The sequence below is a fragment of the Thunnus maccoyii genome, chromosome 21 (genome assembly GCF_910596095.1).
Source record: "Thunnus maccoyii chromosome 21, fThuMac1.1, whole genome shotgun sequence".
Taxonomy (NCBI): Eukaryota; Metazoa; Chordata; class Actinopteri; order Scombriformes; family Scombridae; genus Thunnus; species Thunnus maccoyii.
Window position 1 is genome coordinate 27,335,065 of NC_056553.1, and position 26,918 is coordinate 27,361,982.

Sequence of the window (26,918 nt, forward strand, 5' to 3'; positions counted from 1 at the left end):
CCTGGGCAACCAAAAAGTAGCTCATATGAAGTCAAAGATTGGTGCCGCCGGTTGCCTGCTTGTCACACCATTGTGAATACTAGTTCAGTTCAGTGAATGCTAAAGAACTCCATGTGAGCTAAAGCTAGCCTGGTTTATTGTGTCCAGCTGGGAAGTAGACTTTCAGTAGTACATACCTTGACAAAAATCATGAAACACACACAGACACATCTTTAGCAAAGTATTTTATTTGTTTGTGTCTGAGTTATGGCATCAGTAGCAGTTATAATCTAATATTAATAATGAAGGCATCTAAGCAATAAATGTCATTAAAATAGCATCATTTTGCATATAGTTGCACTGCTGATAGGTATACATTTTTGCCTTATACAACAATTACACATAGCCTCATAGTAACGTCTACCTGGTAAATCTTTGCTAGGTTCAGGTGTAATAAATTGTACTTTCTGGAAGTATGTTTACATCCTTACTAAAATATCTTGAGCCACTGCCCCACAAAATGTACATGTTCCTTCAAATCACACAAATGGGTCAAGGGTCTGTAATGTAGGGTATAATCAGTGAACATTTATCCTTGTAACTGTTTAATGCAAGGCTTTAGGTTAACAGAGTGTAGTTACATCTACCATGTACTGTTTACATGGCAGAGGGATATCAGTAGTGAGGTACCACTATCAAATCTGTACCACTGACTCACTGCTAGGCAGCATTAATTAGTTTTTCATCACGATGTCTACATTAGTGTCATTGTGAGCTTTCTAAATTCATTTCAAGCATTGTGAGATATTTTTCTTCCAATATACTCTACCTAGAGCCTACAGTACCTGAAAACTATTCTGTCTGTTGAATTTATGAAAGCCTGGTAGAGTTTGTCTGACTGTTGTCTGTGTTCCTGACAGTAACACTTAGAAGCATTAATCCAGACCACAGTCTGTCTTTGATTTGTTTTCATAAGACTAACAGTTGGCTAGCTGTAGACATGTTTTTCAAATTTAATTCTTAACCTTTATGAACCGTTCTGCACTAGTTTTGTAAGGGATTACAAACGCCTGTTTCCAGGCATCGCAGTGTTGTCCATAGTGTTGGTACTGAACTCAGCTGGTGAAACAAAGTAAAAAAAGAAAAGGAACAAAACTCTACAGTTCAAAATGATAATGGAGAATTCTAACAGTACAATATATTCAAACTCCAAACATGACTATAGCACAGCCACAACTTACAATCCTTACGGCTTGTACTGTGCCATATGTTTATCTGATGAACGATTTGAGAGAAGACATTGTGATTATTTTATTTGAAATATTAATTACAGGGAGCATAACAAACTTTCAATATATGTTAAAAGCATGATTCATTTTTGAAAATGGATTAAATTAATTCATTTTTGCAAAAGACCGAAATGTGATGGGCACTCGGTAAGGCTTGTAAAAATAACTTAATGGAGAGAATGTGGAATTGAAGGTACAGTTAGATTCAAACATCAGAAAACAAGAATGATTGAAGTGAGTCTGCTCTCAGAGATCAGTGGAATGAACACAGTTATTGGCAGGTGTCACTGATGCTGCTTCCTCACTCTTAGAGACAATAGAAATACTGTTTTGAAATAGTTGTTCCGAAGACTCCAGTTTGTTTCACGGTGAAGAACAAATCAAGTCAATTTTATTTGTATAGCGCTAAATCACAGCAGCTATTATCTCAGGGCACTTTTCATGTAGAGCAGGTCTAGATAGTACTCTTTAACATACAGAGACCCAACATTCCCCCATGAGCAAGTACTTGGCGTCAACGGCAAACAAAAACTCCCTGCATTGTCATAGAACACTGCTGTCCTATGACAATGCAGTGTCCACCAGACACAGATGAGGTGTGTTCCAGCTCCATTGCAGCTGCTAGAAATGATCTAATGCCGCTCTAACTGGTATGTGACCACATCGTCTCACTTGCAGCTCTTTTCTCAGTTCTGCTATATTTGCATGTTAGTATTAACATATACTGCAAAACTATTTTTGTTAGTTAAATAACAAGAGAGAGAGGAGAGGGAGTAAGTGTGTGTGTTTCTAGGTGCATGCAGTGGACATCAGGTGTTTGTCATTAGGGAGCTGAATATTTTTGGAGGCTGGATTAATATTTAATGGCAAAGTGGACAACAACAGCGAAGTAAAACGCTGTCCATCTTAACTCTTCCACAAGTTGTCTCTTAAACATCTGTGAGTGTCAGTTCTTCACCTCTATCTGATGTTTGCCTTTGGTATCATAGCGGTTTAATAGTGTCGCCCTGCAGAATTTCTTGATACTGATGTCCTCAATATTTCAAATTACAGTACATCCATTTGCCATCTGGGGCCACCAGCATAATGCATAATGTCTTTTCTTTTCTACAAAAACAATCTAAAATATTCTAAAATTGTATTATAATGTAATAAAATTGAACTCTAATCTGGTAGTTATGCAGGTGTTACCAATAGCCATCTCTATGTCCAATTGCTCTAAGTAAGTAGCACCATCACTGAGACACATTTGAAGAATAGAAAAAAAACATCCATCTTAGACTCACACACAGTGGAATACAGTCCAAACAACATTTAACACAATATACAGTATGTAGAAACATAAAATACATTTCCATGTTACAAAATGTAACATGTAATTTTATAAACAAAAATGAGAAAATTAAAAAGGCACATGCAGTGAGTTAAGCTGGTTGAGCAAGCATTCATCTCCATCCTCTGTCTTTTCTTCATTTGTTCTTGGCGGCCAGTGGTTTGCGGCTGATCTTCTTACTCTTATCATTGCTTTTTTTCGGAGGTTCTGGGTTGGCCTGCATGTGTCTGCCGTAGAGACTGAGGAGAGAGAGGGGAGGAGAGACTTCTTTCAGTGTGTGCATTATAATTATAAATCGGTGTGTCAGTATATGCCAGAGTTAGTAGGAGGAGTCGGGTTGAGCTACAGTAATGTCCAATATCACACAAGCTCCTCATGTCTCCTATAAAATCAGCAACAGGTGGAACAGGGGGTGGGTTGGAGTGGGGTGTCGTGTGTGTTGCACAATCAAGTCAACAGAGCATCAAAACATCACAAAATTCAGCACAGCATGCGTCCAAAACAGAGCTCTCCCTCATCAATGGAGCACAGAACATTTTTATAGCACCTTACACTGGTGAAAGTTACAAATGACATCCTAATGTATCGGACAAAGGACTTCCCTCTGTACTTGTCTTGTTAGATCTTCGTGCTAAATTTGACACCACTGACCATCACATCCTATTATAGAGACTGGAACATTTAATTGGCATTAAAGGAACTGCATTAAGCTAGTTTAAGTCCTATTTATCGGATAGATTTCAGTTTGAACACATTAATGATGTGTGCATACAAAAGTTAGACTCGGAGTTCCACAAGGTTCTGTGCTTGGACCAATACTATTCACCTTACATAAGCTTCCTTTAGGTAATATTATTAGGAAACACTCCATAAATTTTCACTGTTATGCAGATGATACCCAATTATATTTATCCATGAAGCCAGATGAAACCAATCAGTTAACTATACTCCAAGAATGCCTTAAGGATGTAAAGACCTGGGTAACCTGCAACATTTACATTTTTCACTATTACTATTACATTTTCATTTTGTACTATTACTACTACTAGAACTACTATTTTTTTCAATCTAAAATCTATTGATCAGAGAAAACTGGCCATCCAAACTCTCCAGGGGCGGCTTTGGCTCAGGAGGTAGGGGGGGTCATCCACTAATCGGAAGATCAGTGGTTCGATTCCCAGCTCCTCCAGTCCGCATGTCGAAGTGTCCTTGAGCAAGACACTGAACCCCAAATTAACCCCCGATGGCTGTGCCATCAGTGTGCAAATGTGTGTGTGAATGGGTGAATGTTGCTTGTAGCGTAAAAGCACGTTGAGTGGTCGGAAGACTAGAAAGGCGCAATATAAGTGCAGTCCATTTACCATTCCAGTGTTTTTCATGCAAAACTTGACTGAGTCCAGAAAAGGTTGTAGGTCTGGAAAATAACTGTCCACCTTACTTATCTCAGCCCCTTTGTGTCCCGCAAAACTTATTTATCCTAGTGGGAGAATATCCACTCTTTCATTTTCACAGTCAGAGTCTACCATTCCCTCTGGTTGTGATGGAGGATGGACACTCTGTAACTGTCTTTGACACCTTTTTGACCACTTTCAACTTGTTTGGTTTCTGTGTTTTTTCGTTTCATTGATGATTTTAAAACATCCTCATCCATGCACTCCTCCTCCTCCTCTAGCACAGACTGTGTCACCCTGGCAGTAGTCTGTCCCACCCTGCTCACTTCCCTCCTTCCCTTGACTTTTGATTTCATTTACCTGTTTGAGATTTGACTCTGTTTCCAAATCAGTTTGTGAATCAAGTGTCTCCATGTCATTTTTCTCAGTTACACTTGTGTCACATTGTCTGTCCCCAGCCTGAAAGGTTGCACCGTTGGACGGAGCACGGGCCAGTGACCCTAGTGGTGGTACCCCCGCTGAAATCAACAGCCCATGCGTTGTTCATCTGGGAGACAAGTTTGACACTGCCGTACCTGACAACCTCACCAACAGTCAGACCACACTCCTCCACACTACATCTAACCACCAGAGCCATCTTAATGGTGTACAGGCAAGTTAGCGTCTCCAAACTGGAGCCTCCACCTGCTGTCATGCTCACCAGCTGACACCACTAAAATCACCCAAACACATCATCATCAAGCATCAAGGAATTAAAAAAAAGGTTTTAATATCTTTTCTAAACTAAAATGTGTTATACTAGTAGCGTAGCTCCTTTAAGGAATAGGTCAGTGCATAGCAGGTGTGTGGTTGAGAGAGAGGGAGAGTGTGTGTATGATGGTGAGACTGCAGCGACCAGAGCAGAGAGTATGAAGTTAGCAGTATAGCAGTGAACAGTGCAGTGTGTGTACAGTTAAGGCTATTTGTTGGTGAAAACATGCTACAGCTCCTCAAGACCCCAGCCAAGTCTTGCTTGTTTCTGCCAAAAAACAAGCACCAAGAGCCAGGGAGACATGAGAGCAGCTGTGTGCCGCAGAGAGCAGGAGGGAGGACAGATGTCTCACTCTGCTACTCTGTGCTGCGACTCTGCTGCTGTGGACGGTTATGGAGCAAACATTTCCAGTTTATAACTGTATCGTCAGTTGTCCCAACAAGTATTGATAACACGCTTAGTATTTTACAAATTAGAGTTTTTTTAAAAATTTGATTAACATGGGCGCTGATACACGAAAATGAACTAAATGGGTTTTTATTTCTATTTAAAAAAAGCAAAACAACAATGGGGGCGGTGAGCAAGTAACGTAATCGGTGTATGCCCAAAAACACTGTGCATCACTGGTAGCACAAGGTAAGACCCTCCCAAGTCGTGCCTCTCCAGTTACATGATTTACTGTTAAACATGGAATCTAGCTTTCCACTCTGTTTAGACAAACACAGAACATTATTTAATGATCCTGTCCCTTGTACGGACAATTAAATAATCATGAAGTTATTGCTTCTTTTCCATTCCTCTTCATAAGCTTTGCCATCACATTTGCTGCTCCCTATTTGTACTGACCCTCCTCTCTACTTAATTATTTATTTTATTTATTGGGACCTTGTACAAAGTTAAACATAAATGTTACCATTTGATGCACTGTACCAGAGTTAGCTTATAGCTAATTTTCATCTGCAGTCCCTTTGGCAGGTCGCAATTAATACATAGAACAGCACAATAACAAACAGTACAAAGCAAAAAACACATAGGACACATAATACAAAATACAAAGTTACACACAATAGCACATCACACACACCCACAATGTCAACTAGAAATGATTAATATATGCTTGTCAAATTAAAAGCAAGATTATTTCTGTTTATGAGAAGACCATGAGATAAAATGCAGAATCAGTGGTTACAGAGCTGGGTAGTTTTTAGCAGACTTTTCAATTTGGTTTTAAACGTACTGATGGAACTGCAGCTTGTGTCATGTCTTCAGGTAGGGCATTCCACTGAGTTGTGACTTTCACAGAGAATGCTGACTGCCCAAATGGTATGGTACTATCTCATATAAAGGATATTTGGAAGATCTAATAGAGTTTACTGAGCGAGTATACACAAAGTCATGTGGAGGAGGGGCCAAACCATTCAAAATTTTATAAACCAGGCACAAATTTAAAATAATCTAAAATTCTCAAAGCTCAGTAAATTGTATTTCCCCAGTACCCTACAGTGATGGAAATGCATTGGCTTTTTGTCCAGAGTTTGTTTGTGTTTCAGGAGGTCTTATGGTCTTATGGCTGTTTATCCAGCCTGCCTCCAACATGTGATGCAATAAGACATATGGGAAAGAATCATAGCATGCATAAATATCTTGGCTGCGTCCAGAGAGACAGTTTCTAATAAGTCTAAAAGTTGTTGTGTTGTACCATGGTTTTAGAGAAAAACATACCTTTGTCTTGTTTACATTTAGACTCAGACATGATTGATCAAGCCAATGTGTGATCCTTTGCAATGCAATTGTTAGCTTAGCAGCTGCTAACTCAGCTGTTTTTGCATGTGTATACAACTTTGTCATCTGCATACAATTGTAGTTCTACATCATGACACTGTTGAGGGAGGTCATTAATATATGGGCTAAATAATAGGGGGCCTTGCACTGACCCTTGTGGAACAACCATTGTGCACTTCATGTTACTGGAGAGTGCATCACAAGCTTTGACACTTTGCATTCTATTAGATAAATATGAAGACACCCATGCCAGCGCTCTAGATAAGAAGTAAAATTTAGAGAGTTTTGATATTAAAACATCATGATTGACTGTGTCGAATGCTTTACGCAGATCTAAATATACAGCACCGAGGTAGACCAAAATTACTTGTGTTAAGAAATGTTGTCAGTTGTTCAATGACAACTTTCTCAGCAACCTACTGGCAGTATACTTATTGGTCTGTAGTTACTGGCTTCAAAATAGGCGTAACAATGGCACATTTCCTGTCGTCAGGAAAGGAGCTGTGTTTAAAAGATGAGTAAATTAAATGAGCAATGGCTAGAATTTAAACATCTTCGCCTCATTTAACAAACATGGTGTAAAATTGGAAAGCATCTCTACTTTTGGATCTTTTTAAGGAGCTGATGGAGTAACTCATTAGTCTCTATGAGCTTGAAAACCTGGCCTATAGGAAATCCTGTTTCCTTTTTATACATTTTTTTCCTAGCCCACACACAGACTCCAGAAAAAAAAATGATTAAAGACAGATGCAACAGCAAGATGATCTTCAATTAACTCTCCCTGCACTTTGAGTGCAAAATTTCCTAAAAACTTTTGGGTCCCTCATTGTGAGATCATCAATGCTTTTCCAGATCAATTTGCTGTTGCCTTTTGTGTCATTCAATATATTACAATAAAAACAAGATTTAGCCTCTCTTAGCTCTTGGATAACTTTCTTACTTAAACCTTTATAAATCAGCATGTCAGTGTCTCTTCTAGTTTTAATTGCCTTCCTTAGTGCAGTATCTCTAGATTTTATCAACTTCTACAGACTTTCATTAAACCAGGGTAAATTATTATTTTTATATTTATTTGGACCCATACATTAAATCTTGCCCTCACAGAGTTGATTCTGTGATAAAAGTATTACAGCCATTGTCCAGATCATCAGAGAACAGTACATCATCCCAGTTCAAGCTGTTTATTTCACTGACAAATTCTTCTTGCTTAGTCCTGGGTATGCACTGAAGGATCTCTGTCTTAGTTGCCGTGGTCCTAAATTTATTTTTAGTCAATTTTCTCGCACATAGGGTTAGATTTTGATCTAATAAGCCAGTGATTAAATTTTAACTTTTAGTTATTCTTTCTGGTTTGTTAGTAAATATTGGATCAATTTGTGCTGGAGCATTTTGCAATCCTAGTTGGGCCTTTTACAAGTTGTTCTAGGTGGAATTCTTTGTGATCATTTTTAGGTTTTTTCACTTAGATTTATCATCCCAATTCACATTAAAATCACCCATAAGTAATAATTCTTTGTTGAGATTGCACTTTTTCAAGACTTCTGTGTGTTGATCATAGAAAGTGACATCCACAGAAGGGGGCCTATAGACAAGTACATTGTTAAAAGGCATTTGTTGGGACAAGATTATTTTGATCCCAATATACTCTATAGTGTTATCCACATTTTAAACCACATAAAAAAGCACTCCTCCTCCTCTTCCATCGTCTAAGACATTTGTATCTGGGCACTGTGAATACACTTGTGGGAGTTGTTTGTTTCAACCATTTTTCAGTAAGACAGAAAAAGTCCCGATTTGAGTCAGACACAAGATGAGTTAGCTTATTGCTCTTTGCAGTAATGCTTTTGATGTTAAAATGTCCACCAAATAGCCCCTTCAGTTTCAGCTTTGGGTCCCATAAGACTTTTTCATGATTGACAGCTTGGGAAGCTTTGAATAACCTCTGCCTCATTACTGCAGGGTTTCGACACACAGCAGTGTCTGCAGCAGATTTTGTGAGAGAGACACTGGACCTATCAAGGTCTCCACAGTCAAGCAGTGAAAAGTTATTCATTGAGAGATCATGCCTGGTGTTAACAAAGTTTGTTAAGGGAGAAGCCTGGCTCAGAAAGTTGATGTTCACTCATCACCAGCACTGGATGAGTCCCTGACACACTTGGGCGCAAATCAGCACCGAAGTTCTGCAGCACAACGCTGTCACTGATCCAGGATTTACCTGAACATCTCTGGAGAGCATAAAGAGGAGACCTGCTATTCTATTCTCCAAAAGGGGGTGACAGATGACCGGTCTGCTGGATTGGTGATTCGCTCTAGTAAATGGGTTCGTCTGTCCTGCAGGGAAGAATAGATTGCAAAATATCCCAGTGAATTGTGATGGAAACTCACTCTAGGATTGTCAACTGGCCATGAGCCAGTGTTTGTCCATAGCCCAATCGCTAGGAGTTTGTGGTGGCCGAGCTGTTTTCCACTGGCGTTGATTGCTCTAACCAGACAGACAGCAATACAGACAGGCAATACAGCAGTGGGTAGCAACAGTAGTCCAAAAAGCACTCCATGAAACACAGTCCAGGTCTTTTTTGGTGATGAAAAACTGCTTCATGCTCAATGCAGAATCCCAGTGGCACGAGGCTTGAAGCTCCTCCTGAGCCCCTCAGCAATAGCCTGTTACACCCAGCACCTTTTCTTGACCACAGCAGGGGGAAAAGGCTGCCATCCAGGTGTTTAAGCAAACAGTTACAGATGGTTAAATGTCTGAGTGTGGTGAACAGCACTACTGGCACACAATCACTGTGATCTTTGCCAGCATAATAGTGGCCTACAATTGAATTGGAGCCAATATCATAGACACCTAATATTCACACAGCACACACACTGTCATCAACAGTGGACACACACACACAGTTGTGGACTCAGTAATAATCGGGCACTTAGTAAACATTCACTTATCAGTGTTGATTACTGCTGAACAGTGGACAAGTGCCCTCAGTCACCCCCTCCCCCAACACACCCACCCACCTCTCACCCCCCACCCTCTCTGTCTGTCACTTTTTCTCTCCCATGGGTGTCTCTAGCTCGCAAAGAAGCACGAGAGCTCATTGGAATGGAAAATACTTTTCTCTCAGATTGGTCTCCCAGTGCTCCTCGCAGCAGTCTGTTTCAGAGATAATTGTGTCTTCATTTTCCCTTTTCTTACTGTAGTTTGTTCCTCATCCCGGATGTAAAACACGCTTACTTAAAACAGAGAAATGTTTCAGTGTGTCAGTGACTTAAATGACAATGATCCACCAATCAGATCATACAGTAATCAGCCAGTAGATAGTTTCTGTGGATCACTGGTCGAAGGCATATGTTGCTTAATTTTGCCCCTCTACCATTCTACAGTAACAAAAGGTTTTGTTAATGTTTTGATAGAAGACAGGTCAATCCATTCTTTGTCACTTTTCAATTCAGAGACTGTGATTTATTTCATTACAATCATTTCTCAACTGGATTTGATCAAATCACAATTCCTCATCTTTGAGATTCATTTCAATAAACACTTTTTGGCAGAATATTACTTAGTTACATAGTTTGCTCTTTAACTGGAATGAATGTGAATGTAAATGTAAACACACAGCTACAGTATTTTACTGTTTTCACGTGCTGTGTTGGGCCCTCCGCCAATTTCAAACGTGAAGTATTACTGAGTCTGTGAAAACAGCTGTATAATGTCTTCTGTGGGCCTGAAGGTGCTTTGTCACATATGAGAAAATAACCCTGATGATGTTTTAGTGATGCTGTAAGGGTTAGGGTTTGGGTATCTTATAGGGCCGGGTGATATGACCAAAATCTCATATCCCGATATAGGAAATTTCATATCCTGATAACGATACCTATTCCAATATAGCACATTTTAATTCAATGAATAAATAGTTGGTTGTGCCCTCAGCAGGGCAGGGCTGAGCTCTCCGTGTGTGCAAGTGCAGCAGAGGAGAAACAGACAGCGGTGAAGAGTTGATAACAAGTAAATTCGTTACTTTACTGTAAGTGTAATAAAAGCTTTACAAGTAAAAAGACAAGAGTAATTTATCAATGTCTGTGCAAAAGATGGACAGACTCCAAATGATGAAAAGTATTGCTGTAAAGAGTGTGATTTGCGACACAACAAAATAACAACAGAGCATAATATGAAACGATAGACATTTTTCTATCGTCACACAACATATATATCGTCATTTTGCATAGCCCTAGTATCTCAGCTTGGGCTTGGGCCACAGATTGTTTTCACAGCCCATTTAACAATACCATTCTTTTAAAAATCTGTGTCTCACGAGTAGCATTACCCCAATACTCGACCCCTGTAGACTTGGAAGGCTGCTTTAAAACCTTGTATCTTTGAAGCAACTGTAGACAGCTTAGATTCATGGTGCTTACCATCGATACCAATTGTCACTGTATTTCACAGCCTATTTAAACTATCAAGTTTTAAATAAATCTATCAAGTTACAAACGGCTCATTATGTTCCAAATGCTCATATTACCACCAAGACATGGCACACACAGAGACTCACACACCATCAAGCAAACGCTGCTAAGTGAATGAGTGTCTTCAAGGAGACTGTGTTTAATAAAGGAGATATTGAGACTTAATAAGCATAACCTGGAGCAAGCTTTCCACCTGAATAGGTGTAGGGTAGGTTGCGACTTGCTTATACCACCACAGCTCTACCCTTACTTCTGAGGAGCCACAAATATTGTGGCAATTTCACAAATGTCACTTGAGAAAACTGTATGTGATGTCACAGACACTACAGCCACGCTTTTCTACAGTTTATGCTCCACACACAATTTACAAATTCACAGTGGGGGAAAACTGTAAGTTGATGATTGAAGTGTCTTGTATTCGTCTCTCCTCTCTCTGCTTCCATCTCATGTCAACACTGTCAACTGGGAATGGACTGCTGCCAGATCCCCTCATCTCTGCAGACCATCACAACCACAGCAGGCCCATGCAGAGAGGCAGACGGAAGAGAGAGGAAGGTTGAGGTATAGCCAGCAGAGAAGCTGGTCTCTCTCCAGGAAGTAATTATTGTCCTTTATAACAAGTTGGTTATCTTCTCTTAGATTGCATGCATGGAGAAGCTCAACACAACCACTGACTCTTTGTCAGTGTTACATCACTGTCACCCATGTTTGTTTCATTCCCAGAATCCTCCTACTTGGAAATGTCTGCCTGTCTGCAGTTTATTACACACCCCCAACTCTCCTTCTGCAGCTGGGCTGTTGAGCCCCAGAGGAGGGACAGGGACAGTGGCAGGGCCCTGAGCAGTAGAGTGTCTGGAAGCAGCTGGGTCTTTGGGGACATACAGTTTTTTAACTCTGTGACTGTCAGCACTGACACTCAACCCACAAACTCATGAAGCAAAAGAATCCCCAGAGTACTTCAACAAACCACTTCTATGTCTGGATCCTTCAACGTGTATCCTGTCATTGTTCATGGAATACCCTGATTTTCTAAGTACAAACTGTTCAAGATAACCAGCCACATTATAAAATGTGTTATGAGTGAAAAGGAAGAAATAGAAATATCCTTATAACCAAAAAGCACAGATTTGCTTTTCTTCTCTTTGACTTGTGTGTCTTAATAGTTGCCCAGGTTCGACTATACTATAACTGGTCTAAACAGAAATGCCAATCAACAATAGATTGTTACACAAAACATAGACATTAACATTGAAAATAATACACAAATAAAATTTAAGCTTGCAAAACCATTATGCTATATTATGGAGATATCCTGTAAGCTGCTATCACTGCACACTATTTACATCAGTTCCATTGAGTCATCACTCAAGACGGCAATCACACTCCACACTGTGAGATATATTAAAAGGTCAGAAGTCATTTCTTATATCTGGAAAGCACCAGAATCTAAACTTCTGTCATCTAAACTTCCAAGATATTTAACATCCATATTTGTGGACAGAGATCAGAGCTAATAACCATGAACAAAGTAAAATAAAATTGCCGATGGGCTGTTTCGTTTTTTGATGGCAATGGACACTAAACATTGATTGAATTCTAGATAGAACCGTCCTACTAACTCTCATTGACTTCAATGAGGTACTATACTGATTACCTATAAAACATAATAGCCACAATTGAAAGACAGGGGTGAGAGGGATGGGGAATCACATTCAATAATGGTACCAAGCTACACTTACAGTTGTTTTATCTGTGTTCCCAAGCCACACGGTGTAAACAAAGTTTCTGTGGGAAATGCAGGAAAGTTGAAGGTGAGGCAAAGATACTGTGAGTTGAATTTGAGTCAAAAATTGTATTCTTTCTCCGAGTCATAACTCGGTCAAATTGTAATAAGAGACATAAAACTTCTATTGATATAATTCAGTGTAACTTACACTTCCCAAGGATATCATTATTTCTGATGTCCATCAACAATAAACCTCCATAAATCCACTTAGAAATCAGAGAAAAGAAGCTTCAGTTTTCAGTTTTCTTCAGTATCAAAGTAATCCAGTGATAGCTGCTAATAGCTAATTTGGCATCAATTTGCCAAAATGCAATCAAATATAAATTAAAAACAAGGCTCTAAAGAGAATAGCAGTACTACCTGTAGCTGACATTGCAACAGCCCATTAGATGAGCTTTTATGGGGTCTTGCTCTCATGATAGTTTTATATTTAGGGCCCCGAGCACCTAGCGGTGTGAAGGCCCTATTGGATCTGAAGGAATTCTTCTTCTTCCAAAACAAACGCATTTTTGAGGGCCTAAATGTGCACGAAAACTTGTTAAACTTTGCACATACAGACATGATGAAAGATTTGATATTTTATAGGTCCCAAACATGGGCGTGGCCATAGACTGTATATAAAGATGGACGTCATGACAGCTACCCAAAAGTGAAGCCAAAACATCTCAATCGCCCCCTGGTGGCTGGCTGCAGTATAGGCCATAAGTCCCACCCCCTCCATGTTAGTGGATGGACATGAGCAAAACCAAAAAATCAAAGTACACGTCAAATAAAATTTTCCCAAAGATGGTTTCTGTCCTTTCAGGTAGTTCTTATCATGCATTTTTCTCATTTTTCTTATAAGTTTGTTTCTAATTAGTTATTTGATGATATAGAGAGGGGGTCTGACATCATGATTGACAGCGGTGACAGCCACTCTGAAACAGGCAGTGGGACAGCTGAGAGGGCGCGTTCTGCAGGCCGTCATCCTGCCACCTGACTCTACTGCGTAGACTCTGGCTCCAAATGAAGTCACACAAGCAAGATGGCAGCTCCCTTAAAGGAGATACTTTGGCTTCACTTTTGCATAGCAGTAGGAAGTGGCGACACGTCATCCATATTTATATACGGTCTATGGGCGTGGCAAAATGGCTCAACAGCGTCCCCTAAACTGCATCTCCTGCGGCATGTTTCACCGACATGCACAGAAATCGGTACACACATGTATCACGCCCAGACACACAAAAAAGTCCATTAAAGCAAAACCGTGAACACAACAGGAAGTCGGCCATTTTGAATTAAGCGACCATTTTTGGTGATTTGAATGCCTTGTATTTTCACAAACTTTTACAGATTTTATCAGATTGACTTCCAAGTTTGTGTGTGTCATCTAGACTAGTTTATGATCAAAAGCTATCATAATCATGAGCTTTCACTGAATGCCCATGACGTGGCATTGCAGTGAACTTTGATGTTTCGTCATAAAACAGGAAGTCCTGATAATTCCAATGTACATTGTCCAATCTGCCTCAAATTTCTCATGTTTCATGAGGGTCCCATCCTGAATACATCTATGTGTCAATATTGAGACATACCCATAGTGCCACCTACTGGTGACAGGAAGTTACATGTTCCGTACTTTTATGAGCTGTACCAAGCAGGATGAACAGATCCATCTGAAATTTGGTCAGAAAAGCCTTAAGTCTTTGATGATTCCATATTGTGAAAATGGTGAGTTTTCACTGGACGCCTTTGCTGTCGTGGCGCAGCGAATTTCAATGTTTCGCTATGAACAAATAAAGTGTTATACCTTGACTCTGCATGATCAGATCTTTTCCATAATTCCCATGCTTGATAAGGGTCCCGGTCTGAAGACCAGTACAGGCTCATATTGAGTCAGAGTCATAACGTCACCTACTGGCAACAGGAAGTCTTAATTGCTTAATAGCCACTCTTTTGCTAACTACTCCTAGCAGGTTAGCCAGAAACACATCAGATTTGGTCAGCCAAGGTGTAAGACCTTGATGATGATAACTCCTGAAGCTTTTGAGTTTTCATCAAAAGCTGTTGCCATGGCAACACACTGTTCGCCATAAAATACGAAGCTGTTTTGAAGGGGCTAGACATGCTTAAAAACTCACAAAACTTTACACACACGAGACAGATCTTAAAGTGTGTAATATTGTATAGATGGTGGGCATGGGTGTGGCAGAATGGCTCAACAGCACCCCCTTCAATATTTCAACGAAGCAGCCCCCAAGCCACGTTAAGCCTACATGTACAAAAATCAAGGCACACATGTATCATGCCAGGGCGCACAAAAACAGTCTCTTGGACCCATAGCTTAAACCCAAGAGGAAGTCAGCCATTTTTAATTTAGTGGCAAATTTTGGCGATTTTGCATGCCTTGTATTTTAACGAATTCCTCCTACAGAATTCATCATAACGACTTCAAAATCAGTGTGTGTCATCTAGACTAGTTTGTGATCAAAAGTTATTAAAAGATTTAGTTATCGTAGCATGTAGCGTGGCGTTGAGTTTTGATGTTTCGCCATGACAGAGGAAATTGCTATAACTTTAGTGTAAATGCTCCAATCTGCACCAAACTTTACATGTGTGATAACAGTCTAGGCCTGAACACATCTACATGCCAATATTCAGTCAGTGATGCAAACTGGCTCAATAGCGCCCCCTACGAAATTTCAATGAAGCAGCCCCAGCAGCAGGCAAAATAGTGGACAAAGGATTTGATGTTTATCTCCTTCTTGCAATGTCTAAAAACAGCCCGGTCTGAAAACATGTACATGCCTGTGACTGAAGCACTTTGATTGCATCACAGCCCAACGTGCACAGACGTGCAAGGGCCCATTCATCGCTGCTTGCAGCTTTAATTTTAATTTTATATTTTGCCATTTCTTCATGTGGCTGTATTAAATTACATGACATTGCATATAATTATATGTCATGCCTTAACAGCTGTATGAACGTGAAGTGGAGGCATAATGAACAAAAAGCAGAACTGCTGGAGGAGATCAGGACTGTGGTGACTGATTGTGTGTACTCCTTTAAAGAAAAGCAAGATTATTCATTTAGTCAATAAGTGGCCAGTGCAGCACAATTGGTGCTGTCATGACAAGCTAGTGTTAGCATAATTTGGGGTTCCCAGCATTGATGGATGAGTCAAGGAAAGAAGGATGTGGAGGGGAAAGGAGGAGTAGAGGGGGAATGATCAGTCAGTGTGTCACAAAGGAAAATATAAATCAATGTGATGAGGGAGAATAATGCAGCCTAATTAATGATGGGAGTGTTCACTTGAAAAAAAAACATTATTAAAGGTACAGAGGATAAACACTTGTGCAATTGAGTATTCATATAAACGTGGGATTTCTTCACATTATAGAGTAAACTGGCCATATGAAGAGCTGTGAACCACATGGGCTAGTTGTCAGTTCTCACCCAAGGAATTGCCATAGGAGTTCCAGACAGTCGCTGACTGAAATTAGTATTTCTATGTGACTAATATTAATAATTAATGCTAAGATGGGCGGTGATTTATCTGTTTCAGGCACGTGCAAGTATATATATATATATATATATATATATATATATATACATACATATATACACATATACATATATACTACCAAAAACATTGTTGACATATCTGATAGGCCTTGAGTTGAGCTCCACTAAATACTACTATAAACTTCTCACATGGTTTAATTTCAATAAATGTTCAAATGATCCAATATTTCAGCAAAAATCAGAAAAAGTTCAAAAACTGAAAACAGATTTTTTTCCCCTCCAGCAGCTACATGCTACTTACACACGGATGCATCAATATCAATATGGCATATCAGTAAGAGGGAAAAAATGACTATTTTTACTTAAATACTTTAAGTACAGCTTAAGTACCAGCTGCTGCAGGTTTTCCATTGAGATTGCAAGGCAGCTAGCCGCAGGACGCACTTCTCTGCTCTTTGGTGTAGTTTCAGCGTTAGAACTTCAATATATCATGTTTTTTTATAGCCTAAGCTAGTTTGGAATGCCCGTCCCTAGATTTTCTCAGTCATATGATGGTGAGCCTCACTATCCACCCTATGCCACATCATTTACCTCTCAGATTTCGGAGAAAGAGGATGTGTCCTTGTTTCTCAGTTTTCTTTTATTCTTTTTTCCTCTGCTCCTCATAAAACTGTCAAATTTTATGGTTGGTTTTTGGTTTCTGACCAAATCCTTTTAAAACTAATGACAGTACCATCAGGCTCAGCTGTACTGTGTGTTAAGGGTAATCAGCAAATGTTGGCATGCTAGCACACCAATCTTAACAGTGAGATATAAGATATACTTCATTGTCCCCAAGGGGACATTCGTGTTGGGCTCATGCATACATCTGCATATAGAGAAATAAACACACAGTATAGGTACATTATCTCCGTATGTACATGACACCAGACAGACACACACACTATTGTATCCCTAGTACATAGAGTGTACACTATTCCTAAAATGATAAAACACAATGACCTGTGGTCAGAAAAGAGGCAGAGCATATTTAAATGAATTAAAACAATAAAAAGGTGAAAACTGGATGTGCAAAGGAGGCAATGTCTGTAAATTAGATATCCAATTGAATAAAACAAGTTAAAAAGTATTGCACTCACTATCAGTCAGTATTACACATTAAACCGTATTGCCCGCTAAATATTCACATTAACATAGTAGTCTGTTTTGCACATGGAGTTTGCACTTGTACTGGCGCCCAGTTTCTGGAAAATAGGGCCATTTATTTGACAATTAATTATTTGAATTATCTTTTAAGTAACTGCTTTGTAGACAAATTTGAAAACATGATTTAAAGTGATACGTTACATACTTTCCTTTTGCTTGAAAGCATTTAAGAGCCATCAAAATGGGTGACGTTTGGTTTGACTTGGGCCACTGTCAACAAAATCAGGGAGTCAATATTCATGTATGATTTTAAATAATTTATTTTCACTACTTGTGCTACACACACTACATGCTGCACAATGTGTGTGTGTGTGTGTGTCTGTGTGTGTGACAACCCTTTCAACAGTGTTACCACTATAATTGACTATATATACTTCATTGTATTTTGCATAAATACATTTTATGTATATGATTTATTTTATTTGTATGCAGTTGAATGTTCATCCTGCTGCACTAGCGTATGAGCTCACTACGGTAAGTTCCTGACGACTTTTATTGTGATGTCATTGCAGTAACCCAACTCAAATAAAACAGCTCTTGATAAATTAAAATAAGCTTCTTTCATTTCTCTTTTATTTATGCATAACTCATTATACTCATATAGAAAGCTAATCAACGGTACATACTGTATGCTCAAAATGATAGCATTAACAGTTGGACTGACGAGTCAGTTGATCTTTTACATCCAAAATACATTTCAGTGACCCTCATTCACTACAGCCTATTATTATTATCATCATCCTGCTACATTCATTTGCTTTGTTGTACTACTGCATGATTATCCCTGTATCACCCTCCTTACTATGTAGACAGTCTGAGATCTGGAATAAGCAATCGCTTGTTCTTTATCTTAAAGAAAATCTATGACACGCAAGACAAACAGTTGACATTCAGTCCCACAGGTTGCCTACTCTCTTCTCTCTCTGTGTGTGCTGGAGAGGCCAGCACCCAGAAGAGCATGGGCATATCCAACCAGTCACAACCACGCAAAACACACACACAAACACTAACGACAAAAATTGTTTCATTATGCTTTTATATGAGCAAAACAGAGCACTAACATTTCTAGCTACGGATCAACAAAAAGATTTCCCATTTCTTTCTTCAAGTGTGTGTGTGTGTGTGTGTGTGTATGAGCAGCTCCAGTGATGAACTGTTATGGCTAATTAAATGCAGAGGATGAGAAGCGAATGGATTCAGATTCCCGATGATGTCTTTATGGAGCTCTGTTATTCCACACGGCTTAATTAATCACAGCAAAGTTCTGTGTGTGTGTGTGTGTGTGCGCGCGCGTGTTAATAGATTGAAAGTTTGTATTTGCTTTTATTTTGTGTATATGTGTGTGTTATAAAGTTAAAAATATGTGTATGTGTGTGTGTGTGTGTGTGTGTGTGTGTGTGTGTGTGTGTGTGTGTGTGTGTGTGTGTGTGTGTGTGTGTGTGTGTGTGTGAGAGAGAGAGAAAGAGAGAGATAAATGCTCAGGGAGGCCAAAGGCCATTGATCTGATGGGGGCCTTCCTCTCATCTTAACCGGAGCTGCCAAGCAATTTAGTAGATTCCTTTGGAGGCAGAGAAACATTAGTAGGAAGGAGAAGGAGGAGCCAAGAGGATAAGGAAGGGAGGGGGAAGGGGAAGGAAAAAGCAGGGGAAGAGAGAGGAAAGGAGTAGAAAAGATCCTAATTAAGATTCATGACAAACAACTGTGGCTTTTAGCCAATGGTGGCAAATCTCTCTACCCTCATCATTAGTTAAGTACACACTTGATGACCCACAGAACTCTGAGGAACTTGCGTGTGTATGTGAGTAGTATTTTATCCATAAATGAAATCAACAAAAATATCCTCTACCCTTGTTAACTACATACACAGACACATATGAAGTACACTGCATTTTTCTATTGTATTTGACCACTGGGCCGCATCTCAAATTGTGGAATGTATTGAATATGTGCCATTACAAGGAGGTCAGATGGTATGAAATTACCCACATCAATTGCAGGTACCTGTTTCAGATGATCTGAGACCCAAAACTGACCTATACTACAATATCTTCAACTGGCTTACATTGTGTAGCAGTGAATTACACTATAAAAACCTTTAAAAGCACTAAGATGTCCCATGGTGCCACTAAGACACATATTAAAACCATTTCTGTGAGTATTATAAAACACTCTGCAGTGTTTTGGCTTCTGATAAGTTTTAAATGCATTTAATCTGCAACTCCAACTCAACTTCCTGAATTGTATTTCATTGTCTCACTGGTACCTCAAACAACACATCCCCACCACCACAGTCGCTTGTCCTGTTTTAACGCAGGGCTTTTATCGGACTGAACACGGCCTTACACACAGAGGGAAACTTGCCCATTTCCAAACTGACGCAGCAGAAGACCACAGTCTTACGGTGGACATCATGCATTTCAAACTAGGCAAGTTGGCAGTTATAGATATAACAATCAACAGACCACAAATCATTATCTGCTGATATTTGAAATTTGTTTAGTGATTTGCTGATCACTATTTAAGCTGTCTGATTATAATATTGACAGTGACTAAATATGGTCTATTAATTATTCATTAATAGTGAATGAATCGTTTGCATTATAATGCTTTACTAGGTTATTCATTTTTGAGAAACATGGTAAAGAAAGTACTGTCATTGCAAATCAGCTGAGCCTCTTTGAGTGAAACATTTTGAGGTCAGGGAAGTTGAGGCAATAGTTTCACTAACCAAACAAACCAAACACTGGCTCTAGGGAGGGCCTTTCACGTTTTTCTTGGCCACTGTAGGTTCTCCTTTATGCTCAGAGGGGGAAGGTGAAAGGAGGGGTATTCAGTTGGTTGCAATCTGCAACCAGATGCAACTAAATTCTACACAATGGACCTTTAAAGCCAGAATGGTCCACATGACGCTGGAATCCTGGACTTCATGCCACCATAACATGAAAGCTGGGGTGCCAATACCATCAACCCACCCACTTACGTACACCTGTAATGTGTATGTGTAATGTAAAATAAGGACTTTGTGAAGTAGCCAATTAAATCCCTTGCAGAGCAGAAATGAAGTAAAGCCAATGTCGACCACAATTTCGGCTAGAAAAACATACTCCTAGTGTTTGCAAAAAAAAAAAAAAAAAGAAAGAATCAGTGTATTAATGCAGAAAGATCCAGAGGGTTTAATCAGTGATATAAGCCGCTGCTCCTCTGCTCTGTGTTACTGAGCTGGTAAGAGCAAGCAGTGCAGCTAGGTGGGAGAAGGCAACCCAGTCTCACATCAAAATGTGTAATAGCTGTGTTGGTCCAAAGCACAAAATGTTTGGTTTTTTTGGTTTTAGTTTTTTTTGGGCCTACTCTATTCTATTCTATTCTATTAGCCTGTGTCCACGTCACGTGACTGTCAAGTTTCTGTCTGAGAAAACAACCAAAATGGCTGCCATTCCTTCTATTCTCAGTGGAAAATGCCATATTTTAAGATAGTTTAAGCATTAAAATGTGTTTAAATATGCATTTTACTTTTATAATCTTAGCTCAGTGAATGTATATGATGTTTAATTTGTTAGTTACTACTAAGATTGTTTCAGGTCCAGCCAGAAAATTGTTGGAATGCAATGTTTTCTATCGTTGCTATGGATACTGCTATCACTGAAAACACGTAGCTTGCATGTTGTTTGAATCATTGTCTTTGCATTGTGTAGTTACCTGAGCTGTTATTTTATTTGTGTTATTTTATGTAACTGTTTGATGATGTTCTTTCAATAACTAACATAGATTGTAGACTGCCCAAGGGATGACATACTTCTTCTTCAGATTTCCGACAGACTGCATTAGTCAGGTGGGTGGACCGCAGGACTTGCTGCCAAGAAGTAGCCCATTTTCCTCACTGTTGATTTTAATGATATCCACAACATTTTTGCTCAACATTTGCTCAACACCAACACATGAAAGTGTCCTTGATAACTCAACAATATGATAGGTTAATGTTAAGGCCATCTGTCTAACTATTTTAACTTCGATTCTGAGAAATCAAGTTTTTTTTTTAGTTTTTGATAGCCAAAGCGGCTACATCATCCATGAGCTTCATTGATTGTTACTATGGAGACGAAGACAGTCTGCTTTGCGTTACGTTACAAAACTTTTATTTACTATTATATCTGCTATTTACTTTTAATTACTGAATTTATTCCAAACTCATTAAGATTTTTGTGTGCAGCTGGTTAAGTCCCCCCTATTCTCACACACACACACACACACACACTTCTAATGTAGAAGTTATAATTTAAAAAATGAATAACAAATGAGAAATCCCTACATGGTCCCTCATGGGGACCTTAATATTACGCATGATGTCACTTGGGAATTCCCATTGACACAACTATGGGATTTCTTCCTATTTTCAGTCGTATACAGTAGTTTATTAGCCATATAGTGTTTTAACAGTCCATTAGTCTGACAGCCCGTTATCCCGAAAACAAATGCCTAATGCTCCAAAGGCCCATTGCTAAAAAAAAAAACGCTCTTCCTAGAGTTTTCTGCCCTTAATATCTTATTGTATTTTGACAAGCAAATGCGAAGATATCATTTACAAAATGCCTCCTTTTTAGTGTGCCCATTGGCTAAAAATGTCAAGGCTTTAAAAATAGATAAATAGGGCAGTCCCTGTACACACAGATACACATAAATAAACATAAATACACAAAGGGACACACAGATACACATTGTCTCTTCTTACCATTCATCCTGTTCCACAGTGGAGAAACAGCTGAATGAATGTCAGGAACAAGGTTACTGAAGGCCAGCAGATTAATATCAGCTCGAACAAAGAAAAATCTTGCAAGTTTCATTCACTACAAACATGACAGGACATGAATATCTGTTTTGGCTAAGGTTTTCAATGAAGTTACTATAAGTCATAAATTTTGAAATGTTGCTTTTGCTTCTTCACTTCCCTTGGAATCAACGAGTAGAAATACAGACAGCACCACTCTGCTATTGTAAGCAACTTTGTGGTCAGAGCAAGTGTTATTAAAATATCTGTCAACAGGATTCAAGCACTGTGCTGCCACCTAGCATTTACAGTTATTAAATGCAGCTTCAACTCCCATCATGCTCTGCTCAACTCACACCTAGGTGTGAAATTCGGCAGTCAAACTCTCAGCTCTCATTGGACGAGACCTGCTGGAAGGCACGCGGATTTCCTCCCCACAGCCGTGACGTCACCTAAAGTATAAACACTGGAGGTCCTCTTTGAAAAGCCCTTCCCAGCTGCTCGCTGGCTAGCGTAAGGAAGTAACCCCCGTATGTACGTGAGTTAACTAAGCCGCACAGTCTCAACCTCGCTGGACAAGTACAGATTTCTCTGTGTTCAACCAAGCACGTTACCGGATCCAAAGAAGACTGCTATGCAACCCAGAGCTCTTCCACCTTTCTTCCAGAGGAAAGCGAATGATAACCTCTGTGCCCTACTCATCTTTTACTAAGTCAACTCTGCTGTTTCCCCCACAAGGCCACCGAGGATCAGCTGCCGCTGACAGAGTGAGAGGGCGGCCCATCAGCATCTAAACCATGGAACCGAGCTGGACCTGAAAGACGGACTGAAACACACCCTACTCACTTCCTTAAGCGATACAAGTAAGAGGCTTAAGTCTGGGCAGTTAGGATATTAAAATGTTATAGTGTTATTTTCAGCTTTATTGTTGTGATGTTGACGGACTGTGAGTTTGGTTTTGCTGCTGAAAGTATTGTTTATAGTTGCTTGCTGTTTGTAGTTTTGCTTATAGCTGCTTGTTTGATAGTTTGTAGTTGGGTGATAGATGTTTGTTGACTGAAGTGTTATTGATTGTTAATTGATATCATTAATGTTAATAAACTCTGTTATACCTTAAAGAGAAGTTGTTTTGGTATTATTTGCATACATATTGTGGTAAAGGGTAGTTGCAATAGTCAGTGCTCGGACTCACCCCTTCACTGTTCACCTTATAAATATTAATGTCTCAGATATTGACATTTTTACAGTGAACACCCCTTTTTGAGACAGTTTTCACTGTTTGGTTATTGGTCCCTTTATTATTTATTTATTTATTACATCACATACATTCACAGAACGAAGATTACAGAAGTAAAATGCACATTTCTCGCTAAAAATGTAACCAAAATGCATTTTAATTTTAAAACCATCTTAAAATATTGCATTTTCCACTGAGAATACAAGGAATGTCAACCATTTTGTTTGTTTGGGCAGATAGAAACTTGACAGTCACATGACATGGACACAGGCCAATAGAAAAGAACAGGCCAGAAAATAACATAAGCATCTCACAATTTTAGAGCCGTTATTGTGAAACTAATATGTTTTGTGCTGTGGGAGACTGGGTTGGAGAAGGAGGGGGTATGGGACGTGAGACAGAGGTTGCAATATCAGCCCTTTAACTGTAAGACCCTCTCACTGCAAGGCCCTGGTGTGGCCGTCTCTATTAGGCATTAATGCATGAATATAATTAGACAGCAACTGAGAAGGACTGCACACTGCATCCAGCAGAACTATTCAGACCTAGTCAAGCAGAAATGGCTGGAAATGAATGAATGAAATGAGAAGAAAGAATGACAAAATATTTTAGCATCTTGCTGTGAGGATGATGTAAACTGGAGAAAGATTTTGACCATTTTATAAAGCATGCATGTTTCTAAAATTATTTCTTACTTATAGATGGCCATTCAGTTAATTTCAGTACACAATGAAATTAGCTTTGAAACTCAAATGTGTGTATCTATTTGTCCATATTTATTACAGGGCAGCACTGAGATTTGGAGTTCTAAAAACTGTGCTAAAATGGTGTTCCTGTGTACGAGTGGCAAATACATAAAGACAGCAGGAAAATTCATACCGACAGCTGCTACAGTAGCTTTCTCATTGCTGACTGACTGCTGCAGCCACAAATGAATACTATCAGAGTTCATTTCAATACTTTCAAGGTGGATATATAACAGATCGCTTAAGTATACTGTACCACATAGACCTAAGTATGACACTGAGTCCATGTCCACACTAAGCCAGCTAAATTCATACACATCTTTTTCTCTCCATTTTGGCCCTCCTTCCAACTGGTTTTCTCCCCCGAAAACGGAACTTTTCAAAAACGGCCTCCAGAGTTTGTAAATGTGAAAATGCCAGCTTGGCCTTGTAGTGCGTAAAGGGAAAACAGAGCTTTATAGACACGCTGTCATATCAGTGACAAAACAGATGGTGGCAGTAGTGCGGCATTGCAATGGAAGGGGAAGAAGAAGAAACATAGCTATCTACAGCCTTTCTCTCACTGAAACTGTTGTAATATGCTCACAATAAACTACATGTCAGCCATGGAAACGGAAATAGTATACTGTTTCTTCTTTGCTGGTTTTCTGTGGCTGACTTGCGTGTCTATACAGTAGGAACAGAATTCTCATTTTGGTGTTTTAATTTGGAAGGAGGTATTTGCAAAAATGAGCTGAAATGCCTGGCATGGACACATGCTGTTTGTGCTTGAAAACAGCGTTTTACAATTTTGCCAGTCCTCTGTACGCAAGGCAGTCTTGGCAGCTGGCTCTGTGTTGAGGAGATAAAACCAAGCATAAATGGTGTTAAGCTCATCTGCATTTTATTTTCCATGGTATCCATTCATTATACTAAGGGTATATTAAAGGGATAGCTCAGATTTTAAGTGGTTCATATTGGTTCATAAAAATGAAAAGTCACATTTTCCCCCAACAACTCTGCAATGCTATAAAATGCAAAAGGAGAGGAAGAAAGACAGGGGCAAATGAATAAAAGATAATGTATTGTGGGGAAAGATCGGGGTTTCTCTCTTTGTTAACGTGTCATGAGCTACATAGTCTGGTGGCTCTGGCTTGTCAGGATAACAAGACTGCTGATCAAACATGTATGACAGGTAACATAACCCTTCTCTCTTACTCTCTCTCTTTCTATCATGCACACACACACCGTAATGCAGGAGGATGGCTAGTCTTTTAGTAATTACTACAGCAGTGTTATTAATAGGGATGCACTGATCCATACACACATACACACACAAACACACACACACACACACATAACTGTTTTGAAAAGAGGACAGCTATAAGAATACACTCACTGAATGGAGTGTGTGTGCGTGTGTGTGTCACTGCTTATCTGTTTAAAATAAACAAAAAAATGTAAACAATATGGGATTTTCTGGATTTAGTCGAGTGAACCTACTGAGAGGTGGTGTTGACCAACCACAGAAGGTTCCCTGTCAGAAACACAGAAACCTGAACAAATCCAACTTTCTAGGGCAACTGACAGTAACTCTGAGACCTTATATTTTTTACTGGAAGGCTCAGCAGTGCAGGAGTGACACAACCAAGAGAATCCTGGAGGGGAAAGCACCCAAAGAGAGCCTGAGGAGCATAATGCTAAATGCCAGTCATTGCTAAATAATCAAACGGAAACTCGACTTTTATTAGTCACTTGCTTTGACATAACCACATTAGTTATAAAGTAGATAGGGGATTTTGTTAAGTTCTATGTTGCATTCGATTTAATTAGCTGAGGTGTTTTGCCATTACATTTTAGGCCACATGCAACAGGCTACATGTGCTCCTCAAGACAGCTGCTATTTACTAAAGACAGCATTCAAAACAACTTCACATAGTGTTATAAGTTAGCTTACACTTCGTGTAGTCTATTAAGCCTTGTGCTTCACAATGCTGAAACCACAGTCTAATGTCTAATGGCACCATGGGCCCCGCCAGTGTGTCTTCCTTAGAATTCGGCTAAGATTGGTCCTATTGTCATCAATACCTGATCCAGCTTACTGGGTCAGTATCGGACCCACTATCCGATATCAGCATACAGTCTCAGCAGTTTAGGGTTGTCTGTCCCAGTTGAAGGATGGGCAATTCAAGAAAGAATTTTCTGTGATGCATGTTGTATTTAGCTTGGAATGGAAACTGCTAGATCAACAACATCCAAGACTTTATACACCTTCATTGGAAAGTTCAGTTATGATATCCCATGGATATCAGTTCAACCATCAGCTTGTGAGGATCATAAATAATGATCCTAAACATCAAGGCAATCTGGTGAGTGGTTGTATTAATATGTCACCACCACCATGCCTCACAATACAGTATAGCTCAAACACTGAATGCTTCTGGAAACAGTTAGCAGCAGTTAGTAATGCAAAATATAAATGCTATGATAAGATATCCAAATATACTGACGCATGTCCCTTTAAGCAAGACAGATAGCCTCACTACAAGAGGAACTTTGAATGCTGCAGTTCAGAACATGGTGGAGAAGACGTTCAGGGTCATCATGAAGTAGAGTATGCAGCCTCTCCACCAATATCCCATTTTAATGGATGTTCGTCCACTGAACGGCTGACCTTTTGCTTTTCCTTCTTCACAATTAATGCACCTC

The 26,918-nt window shown here is 39.4% G+C and overlaps 1 protein-coding gene across 1 annotated transcript in view; it reads right to left on the minus strand.

The window, feature by feature from the left end:
- Positions 1-207: 207 nt before the first annotated feature.
- rsu1 (Ras suppressor protein 1) overlaps positions 208-26,918 on the minus strand; it is a 71,387-nt gene continuing 44,676 nt past the window's right edge. Inside the window, exon 9 of the mRNA XM_042399421.1 lies at positions 208-2,840. Within this exon, the coding sequence (XP_042255355.1) occupies positions 2,738-2,840 (103 nt within the window). The 3' untranslated portion in view covers positions 208-2,737. The remainder of the gene's footprint in view (positions 2,841-26,918) is intronic.